This window comes from Atta cephalotes (assembly GCF_000143395.1).
Source record: "Atta cephalotes unplaced genomic scaffold scaffold00050, whole genome shotgun sequence".
NCBI lineage: Eukaryota > Metazoa > Arthropoda > Insecta > Hymenoptera > Formicidae > Atta > Atta cephalotes.
In genome coordinates this window covers 1,922,931-1,937,953 of record NW_012130114.1, presented here as the reverse complement: position 1 = coordinate 1,937,953, position 15,023 = coordinate 1,922,931, and the positions used below count along the sequence as shown (strand labels likewise).

General features: G+C 32.4%; 1 protein-coding gene across 1 annotated transcript in view; it reads left to right on the top strand.

Moving 5' to 3' along the window:
* The first annotated feature begins 2,479 nt into the window (after positions 1-2,479).
* The window catches only part of LOC105622954, a 32,902-nt gene continuing 20,358 nt past the window's right edge, over positions 2,480-15,023 (top strand). Inside the window, exons 1-6 of the mRNA XM_012204360.1 lie at positions 2,480-2,768; positions 3,625-4,166; positions 14,032-14,231; positions 14,362-14,490; positions 14,592-14,817; positions 14,894-15,017. Coding sequence (XP_012059750.1) covers positions 2,717-2,768; positions 3,625-4,166; positions 14,032-14,231; positions 14,362-14,490; positions 14,592-14,817; positions 14,894-15,017 — 1,273 coding nt within the window. The 5' untranslated portion in view covers positions 2,480-2,716. The remainder of the gene's footprint in view (positions 2,769-3,624; positions 4,167-14,031; positions 14,232-14,361; positions 14,491-14,591; positions 14,818-14,893; positions 15,018-15,023) is intronic.

The window sequence follows — 15,023 nt, the reverse complement described above, 5'->3', positions numbered from 1 at the left end:
GATAACCTAATCTCATTTGGCCAATGTCACGCGCCGCGATCAGTGTAATATTCGAGCTGTGTTCGATTTGGTTTGCAAGTGTTCACATCGATCATCAAAGAGAAACAAAAGAATATAGCTCAATTATTTTTATGTCTCAATTTTTTTGAATTGTAGTTGGATTAAAACAAAAAATTTCTTACTTATAATTTTGAATTTAAGCATTTATGATCCATTTTTAAATAAAAACTTTTTTTATTCAATTAGATTAAAAAATTGTATTTTATATTTAGAATATTGAATTAAGCACTATTCATTCACAGAAATGGCTGATAATATTTTTAAATTTAACTAAATTAAAAAAACTGTATTTCCTACTTACAATTCTGAATTGAGTAGTACTCACGATGCACAGAAAATGCTAATATTATTTTTGGATTGAAAGACATAGAGATATGTTCTATGCTAATTCGTATAAATGAATAAAAATGCATTCAGGATTGAAAAGACATAGATATTTGTTTTATGCAATTTCTATAAATGAATAAAAATGCATTCAGAATTGAAAAGGATTTATTTTAATATTTATGAATCTGTATTTCTAAAAATCTGAATCCATTTTAATCTATTTCAATCCATTCTCGTTTATTGGGCGCTACATGTAATCGCACCCTAATTACATGTAGCGCGATAAGCGACATGAGCTAGTGACAAATAAACTTTAATATGAATTTTTTTTAATATATTAACTTATTTTTATACACATTTCATCACACTCTTATTTTTTCAACAAATTTTCTTAATAATTGCATTTAAATCAATTAATTCTAAGAAGTGCTTAGTAATGTGAATTTGTCGCTCGTACCGCTCGTACCGCTTACCGCGCTACATGTAAAGCCTTGTGTCTATGATGCTAGAGATCGGTCCGAGACCTCAGGATATCAATCATGAAACTTTATCTTTAGGAAAGTGAAAGGTAAAAATTTTAACCATTGAAGTTAATGGAGAAATTTTTCATCTTTCACTTTTCATTCTAGGAAAAAAGTTTCATGATTGATACTAGATGAAGAAAGAATTGACCAATCGCAATGGTTATGTGATCAAATTATTCAAATATTTGTTAATTTTTTCTTTGTTCGAGATCTCGAACCGATTTCTAGCATCGTGGACATCGGGCTTAATAGAGAAGAAAAGAAGCAAGCGACATGATTTGCACGATTCCTATAGTTACCTAGATGGGAGAAGGATGATGTCCCATGCAGCGATCGTGCATAAGCGAATCGCCAATCACAAAATTTATTCTCTTAGATTTGCTTGCGAAATTAAATAGATCTAAGAGAATGATTTTCTGATTGGTGATACGCGAATCCGCTTACGTACGCTGCATGAGACATCATCCTTCTGATTTCTGCATGGGACATTCTGGACATTGAAACACTTGCCACGCGACAAGCGTTTCCGCGCCCAGTGTGCAGAAACCATTAGTTCTGTACCGCTACATGAATCGCAGCCTTATCCCGGATCTACAAGAGTTTTAAGTTTTAAGTTATAAAAAATGGACGAATCATAGTCGATTATTCTCCTTGAATTCGATCGCAATTGGTTGATTTTTTACAGTTGAAGGCTTAAAACACGTTTTGTAGATCCGAGGTTATGGTCTACAATGAGCAGTAACAGTAGTTGATTAAAGAGTAGGCGTAGAAATCGACCAATCATAGTTGATTATTTTTCTCACATTCAACTATGATCTATTTCTATGCCTACTTCTTAATTCACTACTGCCCATTGTAGACTATGCATTATGCGTGGTCTACAATCATTTAGTTTCCATCGAAGATTTAATCCGGATCAGAATGTAAGAAGCAACCAACTACAGTCATATATTCCTCTGTTACAATCGAACGATAGGAAAATGCTCGACTGTAATTGGTTGGTTCTTATATTCTGATCCGATTTAAACCCTCAATGGAAACTAGGCTACTGTTGCGGAATTTTGTGTGCGGCAGCCCTAAGTCATGTGATAGAAATTGACGAATAATAGACCTAGTTTACATCGTGCACTTTATTGGTACTAACTAATAACTTTCTATTGAATGAACTTAATTTCGGCGATACGTATAAACATATATATGATATGTGTATTTAATTAATTATTTTGCATATTAATTAATTTGATGCATATTGTACCAATTTAGTACATCATTCTTTGAATACATCGCTGAAATTAAAATAATTTAATAGAAAGTTACTAGTTAGTACATGTATTAATAGATCTGTTCGCGTTGCTTGCACTTTTGCACTTGACATTTTCGCTTTCTCTCTTTTCAAACCCAAATATATTTATTTCATTTTAAATGCAAAAATATTTGGAAATTTCATGTAACGCGAACAAACCTAAACACGATATAAACTATGTAAAGATATGCCATTGAAGTAACGGATCTCCTAACCTGAATAGTTGTCAACATCGGTTATCGTAAGGCAGAGTGACACTTTTTTGCCAGATTTATTCATTTCGTGCAAAAACGCATTGAATAAGCCTAATTTTATTGAATTTTGAGGTGCTAAACTGTATAATTATCTCTATGTCTCTATCTTTGGTGCTAACTTTTTTTATAACATGAAGTTTTTTATTGACATGAACGCGTTTGAATTATATCCTATTCGCTTTAAATTGTAAATATTAACCACATGACATATTATAGAATTATCTGCGATAACTATTTATACTATCGAAATGAATAAATATTTTATAAATATCAAGAAACAAAACAGTCACTATCAACCAGGTTAGTTTTGTCCAAATATCAAGTGTTTGTCATTAGTTTATTTTTCACTGAACCTAATGCGGCGTAGAATCAAATTTAATAATAGTGAATTTGATCACTTGCATTAAAGATCACTGCGTATTAAGCTGCTTTTCACATTAGCAAAGTTAAATGTAAAAGTATATAAATATTTTAAATGATTATTTCTAATGATATTGTCATATTATTTGTGTATTATTTGACTGTCAAAGTTGATTATATCATATCACTGCATTGAGATATTTTATATAAAGCAATTTTTAATATGCACTGATTCATTGTAATATGAATGATCAAATTCACCATAATCAGGAGGAATGTGTTTGTACTTATTTCACTATTGTTGTGGTGAATTCGGCTCTAGTGCTGTTTTGCTCTAGTATGAGTACAGAACCAGTATTATGCCAAACTACTATTGCTGTCAGAAACATCATATTTCTTGAATTTGTTCAGTTCATTCCATTAGTCTGAATATAAATTCACTACATTGGCTCAGTTTTCATTTGCCGAATATGACAATCTTAATGCACTGATACAATGCGCCAAATGCCTGGCACTGAAAAAGTCAGTTTGCTTAGTATGCATTAATGCAGTCTACCGAATTCGCTATAAGATTCACAAAATCTCTCCATCTAATGGAGAGAAACTATATTATAAATTTAACTTGTACTGAAGTATAATCGATTTCAGTAGAAACTAAGTAATTGTAAATAATAATTGTTAATTTTAAAAATATAAGTTGTTGACTTTAACAATGACAAACATTTAAAATATATTTGAATTACATATAGCAGCACAGGGATACAGTTTTTATATCTTGATTAATAAATCTTTCAAGATGTTCATGTGATGGGTTACGTAGAACGAACGCAAGGAGATGGCATGGAAAATGCGACGATAGATAGAGTCGAAGTTAGACAAAGTCGAAGTCGTCTAGGAGACACTCTCATTTATCATCCTACAAATCTGAAGCAATTAGAATCAACATCTCCGGTTATTCCTATTGGTACAATAGTAAAGTTAGTACCAAAAAATATTAGTAACATAAAACAAGAAAAGCATATTTTGCATTCTTTAAAGTCAAAAGACCCAAAATTTATACCATATGAACCATATAAGGCAGCTGTAAATCCAATTGTGCCATTTGAAAAAAAGAAAAAATTATTTAAAAAAAAATGTAGTTTAAATGCTACAGTTGCGCAAATTGCTGCAATGAAGATTCAGGATAATGATACAAGGTTGAAGGATTATATGAAAGAAAGCAAAGAGAAAACATCAGAAGATGAATGGGATAATGAAAAAAGAACATATGAGTCTGAAATTCGCAAATTGAAAGAAGAAAATAGTCAACTTGAAACTCAATTGAAATTTCAAGTACAGGTATAATAATGTACATTAATATTTTCAAAGTATTAATATTTTTATTAAGATATTCAAATTATTAGTGTTTTTATAAGAAGCTTATTAATTAAATATTATTAAATTGCTAAAAAAATTAATTTAATATGTGATATTGCTATTCTAGTTTTGTTTTGTCTTGCGTTTCAACTTTTCAAAACTGAAAAGATTTTAGTGCACGATTGCAAAATTGGATGTATATATATTTATACTGAAATATTTAAACACCTAAGATTCACTGTCACTAAAAAGTAAAATTCTCTTAAGGATGTTCTCCGAAAAAATCCATTTTCTTTAGATTTTTCTAAAAAAGTTTGTTTTAATGTCCTGAACATATTCTTTACAATAAACTTAATACCCAGAACGGGATTAAAAATCAAGATATTTCACTTCAAAGTTGAAGTGTTTAAAAAATATATATATATAATATATGTACATAGGATCCCTATCTAAAGTTTAATCGAAAGTGGTCTTTTTATACTGTAAAAAAGTTTTTTTTAACAATTTTTTGAAACAATGAGAATAAAACTTGATATCACAAGGAATATGAAATTTGTCTGATATAGCTTCCGGTATTTGTTTTGAAGAAATCATTGAGCAAAATAAGTAAAGTCGCTATTTTTTTGACCGGCGGCAGTAGTAGAAGGCATTTTATATTGTATAAAAAAATTTGTATAAAAACATTAACACTTGTGGAATATCTTATACTATATAAAAGTGAAATAAATTTTCATAAAAATTTTCATAATGATAAGCACTAAAATGTGCTCATTAAGTTGAGCACAATTACAATCGGAGAACGTCCTTTTTAGATTTATTTTCTCAGTCCAATTTCAAATTATGATTATTCTTTGTTGCACAATTTTTTTTAAATATATTCAATTCTTACAATTAATATATAGGAATATTTTAGATTGTTGCAAATGTGAAGTCGAAATTTAAAAATTCAAGATGATATCTCCAAGTGGCCAAATTAAATAAAAATTAATTTAGCTTATATGTAACTAAAAGAGGATAGAAATTTTGGAAGGATTCGCTACCATTTTGAGATCGTTTTATTTTTATGTTTTCTAATGGATTTTTCTTTGTAGAAATTAAAAATAATCATTATAATAATGCCAAATTTAAGGAAGAATTAGTACATCGAAATAAAATTAATAAAATCTTTCGCTGTACCCATTTTTTTTCAAGTCCGACATTATTATAATAATTATTTTAGATTTCTACGAACAAAAACATATAAGAAAATATAGAAATAAAACGATCTTCAAGCAGTAATAAAATCTTCGAAAATTTCTTCTCTCTTTATATATAGAGAGTTTTGATTTTAAATCTACAGTCAAAACATTTGAAAATTTAAAATATCACACCCGATATCGAAAAATCTTTTTCTTTCCTTGACTTATGTATGCTTAAGAAAAATATAAATTCTATTCTAATTCAAAGAAAGGAGGATCCATAAGGGTCAATTTTGGTCCCTCCAAATACTGTCCAAATACATGAAAATCTATTTCTTGAAGTCAATTGTATTCAATTTAAGGGAATTCTAAAGTGAAATCCGAACTCCGACGAAGTCACCAGAAGTCACTGTTTTTTCAGCGCATTAACATGTCTTTATATACTTCTTCTTCATGTAGCCTGTCCGGTCCCCCGAACATTGGTGATCACTCTGGCCACAGTTATCCTATTCTCAGCCATACGAAAGAGCTTCTCCATGCTGCGCACTTCAGTCCACGCTCTAATATTTCTCAGCCATGAGAGCTTCTTCCTTCTAATCCCACGCCGGCCCTCAATCCTTCCTTTCAATGTCAGTTGCAGTAGGCGATACTTCTCTCAACACATGATTGAGGTACTCGATTTTTCTGCATTTGACCGTTGTCAACAACTTGCTACACGCTCTTCTCAAGATTTCGTTTGTAATCCTATCAACCCAGGAAATTTGGAGTATTCGTCTTGAAATCTACATTTCAAAGACCTTCAAACGATTCAGCGTGCCCACCTTAAGCGTCCACACTTCCACACCGTATAACAGCACCGATCATACATAGCACTTGACCATTCTTCGCCTCAGTCTCAGATTAAGGTTGTCCTCGCAAAAGAAACCTCATTTTATTAAAGATGGCGCGAGCAATCTGTATTCTACACCTGATCTCTCGGTTGTGATCCAGATCCTCCATGTTCAGGCTCCCCAAGTAACTAATCGATAGAACGCGTTCTATCTTTTCGCCATTAAGGTGTAGTAAAACGTTTTCATGTCTATGGCTGAAAACCATCATTTTTATGTTGATATTCAAATCCATCTTTAACCCAGCTTCTGAGATTCTATTTAGAAGTAGTTGGAGATCTTCAATACTCGGCAAGGATAACAATGTCGTCTGCGTATTTAATGGTGTTGATTCACATTATTTATTTTGATTCCAAATTCCACATCAGCTACAACCTCCTTGAAGATTTTGTCCGTGTAAAGATAAATAAGAAGGGGGGAAAGAATACATCTTTGCGTGACATTCTTCTGTATGTTTATTTTTGAGATTGTTATTCAAATTTCCAACTCTTATTTTGGCTTTTTGCTGCCAGTACAGATTTTTTATTATCCGGACATCCTTCTCATCCATTCCTGCTTGAAGGAGAAGTTCAATAAGTTTAGTATGGAGAACATGGTCAAATGCTTTTTCATAATCTATAAAGCATGCAAAGACATCTTTTTGATAGTCGACATTTTTGTAAAAGGATATTTATTTCAAATATCCCCTCTCGTGTACCTATTTCTGAACCCAAACTGTGAGTCATCTAGATCCCATTCACTTTGACTTTATGCGAGCGTGGATTATTCGAAGGAATGTTTTCAACATGTGACTCATGAGGCTAATCTGCGCACTTTTTTGGTCCTTGCTTCTTCGGAATGGTTACAAATGTCGATATCAGCCATTCCTTTATATTTCTCTGATGTGTGCTGTAGATTCTATTGAATGATAGTTTTAATATTGTTTCTATATTTTCTTCATTTATTAATTTTATTAGCTCCATAGGAATCAGATCCTGTGGCTTTCTCGTTCTTGGCAATTGCGATGATATGTAGCAGTTCCGATTTAAGTATGACAAGGTCTTCCCAGTCGGTTCGAACATCAGTTCTGATGTATTCAAAGAGCTCGGCCACATATATTTGCCAAATACGCTTGATCTCACTCTCTTGCAGATCTCACTCTCCCTATTCTACTCATCTCAATTATAGGTGGATGGCTTTTATGCAAATCTACTACTTCCCTTTCTGTGAATATTAAACGAATCATTCGATATAAGAATTTCCAATTCGGTTCTCTCTCATCCAATTCTGCTTTGCCACTCTGATTTCCCTTTTTATTAGAATTTGTACCTTCTTGTATTCCTCTTGATTTCTTTTGATCAGTTATCTCTTCATATACTACTATATCATACACCTATGATACACGTAGTCACATGTTCGTGTCAATTTTCGTATAACAAATTCGTCGCGATAAAACGTCTAAGTCTAATTTCAAGAACTCGACGTCATTTATTCGTGCAAACAACATGTTTATGGATTATTATTTCATAAGTATACACATTTTGCAAAACTTTTGTATCAAGCAAATCAAAAGACATAATAGTCGGTCTCGCGCCAAATGGACGCGCAGCGCGAGACCGATCTGTGTCTTTTTACGCGAGTCAGCGAGTTGCAAGTCTGAGATTATCGGTTTTTTAAAGGCTGGACCGAGTTCTGAATATGAGCTCAATCGATAGCTTGAGTCCGAATTATATAATAAGCGTTAATTTTATCTCTACGTGTCATACGAACGGAGATATCATAGAGATGATGTAAAATCCGAATGTTAAAATTTTTATGTAAGATATGTCATCGCTTCAACAAGTCATCTCCTTTTCATATTTTCGACGGTAGACTTGTTCTCATTTACCGATTTATTTACCTATAATTTAGCATTGTATTATATGTCGACAATGAAATGAAATGAGTAATTCGATAATAATTAATATCATAAATTTAATATAATTTTATCAATATTAGGTTGATAAGTAATTATTAATTCGATTGCGCGGATAAATGAAATCAGTAAGATTTGTAATATCGAAAATTTGTTATTATAATTTTCTATTCAACAATATTAATAATATATATTATTATTTATATATAATCTAACATATTTCAAAAGCGATAGTCTGTGGGTGTCTAGGTATTTCCTTGTTGAGGAAATAGGTGTCTATAGGTATTTGCTGTCGAAGAAGTAAGGGTCTAGATGTGTGTCGTCGAGGAAGATATCTAAATGTTTGCTGACGAAAAATTAAGTGTAGTATCTAAAAATTTATCTAGATACAGATCTGAAAATAATTCTGTTGCACTGTAAAATAATTGGACATTTAAGCACGATGAGCAATATTGCAAAACATTTTGACATTTATTTTGTCATTTTACATTATTGATAATTCAACATAGATCTATATTTAACTAAATTTTTTAATTTCAACAGAAATGATTTTTTTGTTATATATATATATATATATATTGGCTGCGTTCAGTAGAGAAAACTAATTAGTTAACATTTAGTGATTCTTTGATATGATCAGTTCTTATATTTAGATTTAGCGAAGAACTAAATCCAAAAATCAATCATATTATTATAAAGAATCGCTAATTCTTATTTGATTAGTTTTCTCTGCTGAACCATCTAAACTATATGTAACCTAAATTTATTTTTTAACTTTGATTCAAATTTAATTTATTGATTACATGCATACATTTATTAAGTAATAATATATAGTAGTAATACGCAAGTACGAAAAAGCAGTGACTTAAAAGTGTTAAAAACATTTATACATTATTTTTAGAAAAAATTGATAAGTAATATTCTAGTAATACGTGAAGAGATATATTATTAATTATATAAGATATTTAACACTTACAAAATGCGTGACATCTCAATAAAATTACCTTTTTAAAAAAAGATTTTAAAAAAAGGCGCCAAGTATACGTATATAAAAAATTATTACATAAATTCAAAAAAAAATCGTTACTTAAATAATAATAATTCAAGTGGTAATATTGGTAATTTTTTATTATCTCTCAGTAATACGTATTAATTAAAAAAAAATGAAATAAGATCTTTAAATTGCGCCAATTGCAAAAAGAATATATATTTTCTTGCAACACCTCTGTAAGTTGGCACCTCATTTTCCAAAAAATGAAATTTTGAAGTTCCGAATGCACCCCGAAGAGTTCTGGAGTTCCTGCCCAAAATTAAGAATAAATTCCGGCGAATTAATATTAAAAAAAAAAATTAAAAAATTTGGAGTGCTAACTTCACAAAATGAAAAACGAAAAATCGCGAAAAAAATATCTTCTAAACCATTAAACCTAGCGCCTTAAATGATAATAATTTTTGATAGAACTCTTGGGATGCTATCCAGAATTCTCAACAGAACTGCCGTAATGTTAAAAAAATTTTTGTCCCTCAGATGTGACAGAATCAGATATTCAAAAAATTACGATATCTTTTAAACTGTTGGTCCTAGCGCTTCGAGCGTTAATAACTTTTGTCAGAATTCGCGGGGTGCTACCTAGAACTGTCGACAGAATTGTCAGAACTTTAAAAAAAATTTTCATCCCTCGGATGATAGAAATTTTCGATTCGACGAACGAAAAATCGCGATATTTCTTAAACCGGTCCTAGCGCTTTGAACGTTAATAATTTTCGTTAGAACTCGTAGGATGCTAGAAGTATCATCAGAAATGGCGAAACTTATCTCTGTGATGTTGAAAGATTTTTTTATCGAACGTACTAAAACTTGTTGCCGTATTTTTTCTTTGACTGATTTTTATAAACCCCTACGTATTTTTGTTTTTTCCCCAGTGTATGCGTTTGTGTGTCCTGCTCTCGGCGTAACCCGAAATCAACAGCGTGGACGTGGCAGGAATCTGATCCCGTGTGCGTGCGTGCGTGCGTGCGTGCGTGCGTGCGTGCGTGCGTGCGTGCGTGCGTGCGTGCGTGCATGCGCGTGTGTGTATGCGCGCGTGTTTGTCTGACATGATCGAATGTGTCTGATGAATTGTGATTTTGGTGGAATGTGATTGAAATCATTGATTGATAACTATTGAGTTTGTTAAAAATGTTTTTAACAGTCTTTGTATATAGTTTCAATTCTGTGTACTTACCATGGTATATATGATTAAATGTGGTGCTATTTCTTCATCATCTGATGCTGTTTTCCGCTTAGTCATCATATCATCATATAAATACCATTGAGTGTCATATACGAATGCTGTATAGTGCCCGTTATTTTTGTCGCTAGCATATTGATAATATAATACTACACCAGCTAAAATGTAATTGTTATCATTCATGTTCAATTTTTTGGATATAAATCCAAGTGCCGCACTCTTTTTCTCGATATCAATGAAAGCAGCATATTGTCCATCTGTAAACACTGCAATCTATGAGTAAATGCGATTGAAAGATAAATTTTTCAAGAACATTTTCATGGGACTTCTTGTTAAGGCTTTATCGTAATTAGTGTCCAGTATAGCTTTTCGTAGTGTCGAAAGACCGTTTTGTAAAAGTATGTTAATATTAGTACTTATTAGTGGAATTTTTCGCAAATGTTCATGATTGCAATGATGACACTTTTTATTTATTGTATCTCGAAGCATGACTGAGTAATTGTCCATTGTTAAATTATCTTCAATAAAAAAAAGACCTAATAATGAGCATTTAAAATTAGTCCATACGTTAACTTTTTGCGGATTCTGAGTGCGCTTCGTATATCCAATTAGGATTTTCATCTGCTCCAATATCTGCAATTGTGTCAATTTATATTCCCGATTAGTTCAAAAGTAGCTTCATCTGAAAAAACAATGTTAACTACAAATAAAAGATTTCGATCGATATTTAACATCATACTTTTGTACAGAGTTGGGCACTTCGAATAATTTTTTATTTAGAATATTATTAAAATAAAATTTCATTTATTATTTGCATTTATTATTTATATTATTCATTATTTATATTATTTGTAGTATTTGCTATTGTATTATTAATTATTATTCGTTATTCATGTTATTCTTCATATTTACTTTCTTTATTCGCTATTCAATTATTCGCATTATTCGTTATTTGCATCATTCGTTATTGACTTTATTTGTTATTCCCATTATTTTATTTTGTATTATATTATTTCTAGAACACGAGCCTTTCACGAGCTATATGACAATAAAGATCCACATTCTAAATAATATCCACTCGTCAGTTACTAATTGTCAGTTATTAATTGTACACTATAAGTTTCGCCACGTTTCGTATCTTCGGACTGTGTTTAGTATAAAATTTAATAAAAAGAAAGATAGTTGAAACGATTAAATCATCAACAATATTAAAAATTTTGGATGGCACATATTTCAAAATTATCGGAACCAATGGAACTTTAATAACAACGTCTAAATGTTTGCCAAAAGAAGTGCATATTAAAGAATTGCTAATATCATCATCCAATTGTCAATTTCATTAAAAAAAAACATGATAACGTAGTAATGGAGGAATGAACAGTATTGCAAAAATAAACGTGTTAAAGTTAATCATGGTGTCATTCTTCCAAAAAAGAAATATCGTAGAATGCAATAAATTTATTAACAGTTTTTCAATTACATACATATTGACATCTTTATAATATAATGCCCAAATTGAAGACCAAATTATTAAAATTGCTTGTCAATTTAATTCGCGATTACTAAAGTGATTTAATTGCGTTTATAGTCCGGAAAAACAATTTGGCACGCAGTTCAAAAAGATTATATATATGCTGTAATTGTGCTCGCGAGTGATGGCACAACTTCGTCGCATGCTCCTTGATCTCCTCTTTCTTAAAAGTAATTTTGCACTCGAAAGCGTAATATATCTACAAAACACATAGATTTTCTACAAATATCAGAGCTTTTCGCAAGATAAGTTAGACGCTAGGCACGAGAGAGCGTGCCACTCTTTCAATAATTTTTTCACTCGCAATTAATTCGCGACAGCAGGGGTAGGTTAAAGGTGGAAAAATTGTCGAGAGAGGTAGGCTACAATATATATAAGATAATAAAGAAATAAAGAACAATTATATTTAGCAAATCGTTTTACATACAATCTCCGGAGCTTCGCTTTCTCCGCTGGATTCAATATAATCGGCTCTCTACGGTCGCCTTCGCTAGTGACTAATAAACGACGACAGCGTGCTAGAATTCGCAGCCGAAGCAATGCATATTATCCGGGAGGGTACTACCGACCATGCGAAGCCGAATGTTAATCTGAAAGCGCGATACGATCACAATAATCATTTCGACACGACACAAATGATACAAAGCAAAACGAAAGCCTAAAATAACTCGATTGTAACAAGATGGCAAAAGAGGCGAGCGCGGCTCAACAACTAATAATAATTCTTCTAAGACACAAACAGCAATGCTTGGCAGGATAACACGTGCAATTTTCGCAATTATTTACATAACTCTACACGGCGGCCATTAAACCAGCCGCTTTTCGCGACGCGAGCTTGTCCTTCCACAATCCCTCAGGACAACTCTCCTCTAATACTCGCAATCTTCAGGGATCTTCACGGGAACTCATCGATAGTGGAGTCATCCTACATAATGGAATCCTCGTACATCTATCGGCTCAGCTACAGAACGAGTGAGGCTCTGGAACCCTTGTGGATTCACACAGGCCATTCTCTCTCTCCCTCCCCCCAGGGGAGTCCGTTACACCGATTGGTTCCCGTCAATCACATTATCCGCGAGTGCCGCAGGTCACGGCCGCGAATCCTTGCACTTTAGAGCGCGTAATTCTCCAAGGACTTCCTTTTCCCTATAGCTCCTAATTTCCCCGGGCTGGCGTGAGATGTCCTGGCAGCTCTTCCATCGGCTTCGCGTCGGGGATATATGCGCCGACTGACGTTGTTTGTACGGTTCCCCTGGCCGAGAGTTGTCGCTTTCCGTCGCACTCTGTAAGGAGTGTGCAGTGTAACAATGCTCAAGGTGGCAGCGGATCATAATGTAAATATAGGAAAATAATACGATCTGTCCGCGGGCTCCCAGGTAGATGGCCTTTTAGCGTAAGTTCGCTTCTTCTTTCTTTGCGATGTAGTCCTTCTCCCAAATGGGTAAGACGACATAATTACAGAAGGAAATTGCGGTTAACGAGCACCATCCGTGGTGATTATAATTCTAATTGTGAGACTAATCACTAAAAAAAAAGTCTTAACGAACAGAGAAAGAATTATTAAATAAGAACAGATAATTAAGAGAATAGCGCACGTTTGCAAGTGCGCTCGCGTGCGTTTGCGTGCACGTTCGCTCTCCGAGCCGGGAGGATGCGCGACCCACCTGCCGATGATTCTCAACAGTGAACGGATAAAAATTGTCATGTCACAATGCAAATACATATATGTATAGTATATATAGTAATTCAAGATTAAATTATTTTAAGTATTAAAAGGTCCAGCTTCGACCGTTATAGGCCTTTAATTTCTAATATTGATTGTGTTCTCATACGCGGTTTAAAATAAAGTTTCTTAATATTCTAATTTATATTCGTGTGCATGCATATATGGGCACGTGCACTGTCTTAAGTCATCAAAATATCAAATTGGACTTAGCTATAAAATATGAAAATAAATTTTAAAAAACCAAAAAATATTAAAAATATTAAAGATATAAAATGTCATATGTAAGACAAATCTCATATGTAAAACCTAGAACAAAAAATTAAATGTTAAAATTTATTATAATGTATAATTTATGTATAATGTATAATTTATGCCAGGATGTATGTGTATATGCACACAGGTCAATGGAGAATTAAAGAATTTATTAGTTGCCGCAGTGGGAGAAGATCTAGAAACAAGAGTTCATTTGTTAACTGAGGACAAATTGCAACTTGCAAGAGCCCTCTTGAACTCAGCCAAACATTTGTCTACACATCAAGAACAAATAGAATGGCTAGCAGGTCAATGTGAAGTTTGGAGAAGTAAATTTTTAGCTAGTAGGTAATTGACAACATTTAATTGACACGGAATTTTTAATTTTTTTTTTATTTGCATCAAATCTGTTACATTGTTTTTTGTTAATAAAAAATAATGATAATAAGTACTCTAATTTATTACTTTATTAATACAGTTTAATGGTGGAGGATTTGGCAAGATGGAAAGCTGCACTTTGCCAGAGAACAACAGAATTGCAGGAAACTATAAAACGATTATTAGAAGAACATAGTACTATTCGTGATACATCGTTCAAAACCTACAGGTATATATTGCAGATTGTTATATAATGGCTATACTATTCATATCATGTTATCATACTATATATCATTATATTTTATCAAACTGTAAATTTTACTTATTCAGAATGTTGACAATCCTACGAGAGAAATTCGATTCCATAGGAACAACGTCCGGTAAAAAACACGAATTAGTCAGTACCAATATTGTTGATCTTGCGCAAGGATGTTGTCAACTTGTGGAAATTCTCAGAGTCAGTCTTTTAAGTGGTATACCAGAGTCAGAATTACAAAAAGAGCTAAATATAACCGGTTTAGATATGAAAACGCTTATAGAGAACAACGCGGAAAAAGTAAAGTTATTTGATTTTTTATTCCTAATGACGAGACATAATATTTTGATATAATGAGTTAATATTTCAATTACAGTTATTGAATAAAAAGTTATCCATGACTGAGAGAGATGTTGCCTGTACTGCGGTGATGGGAGCGGCAGTTGCGGTTGGCGGACAAATGTTTCTTCCACGATGCGATGTGAGAAATATGACGTGTTGTCCAC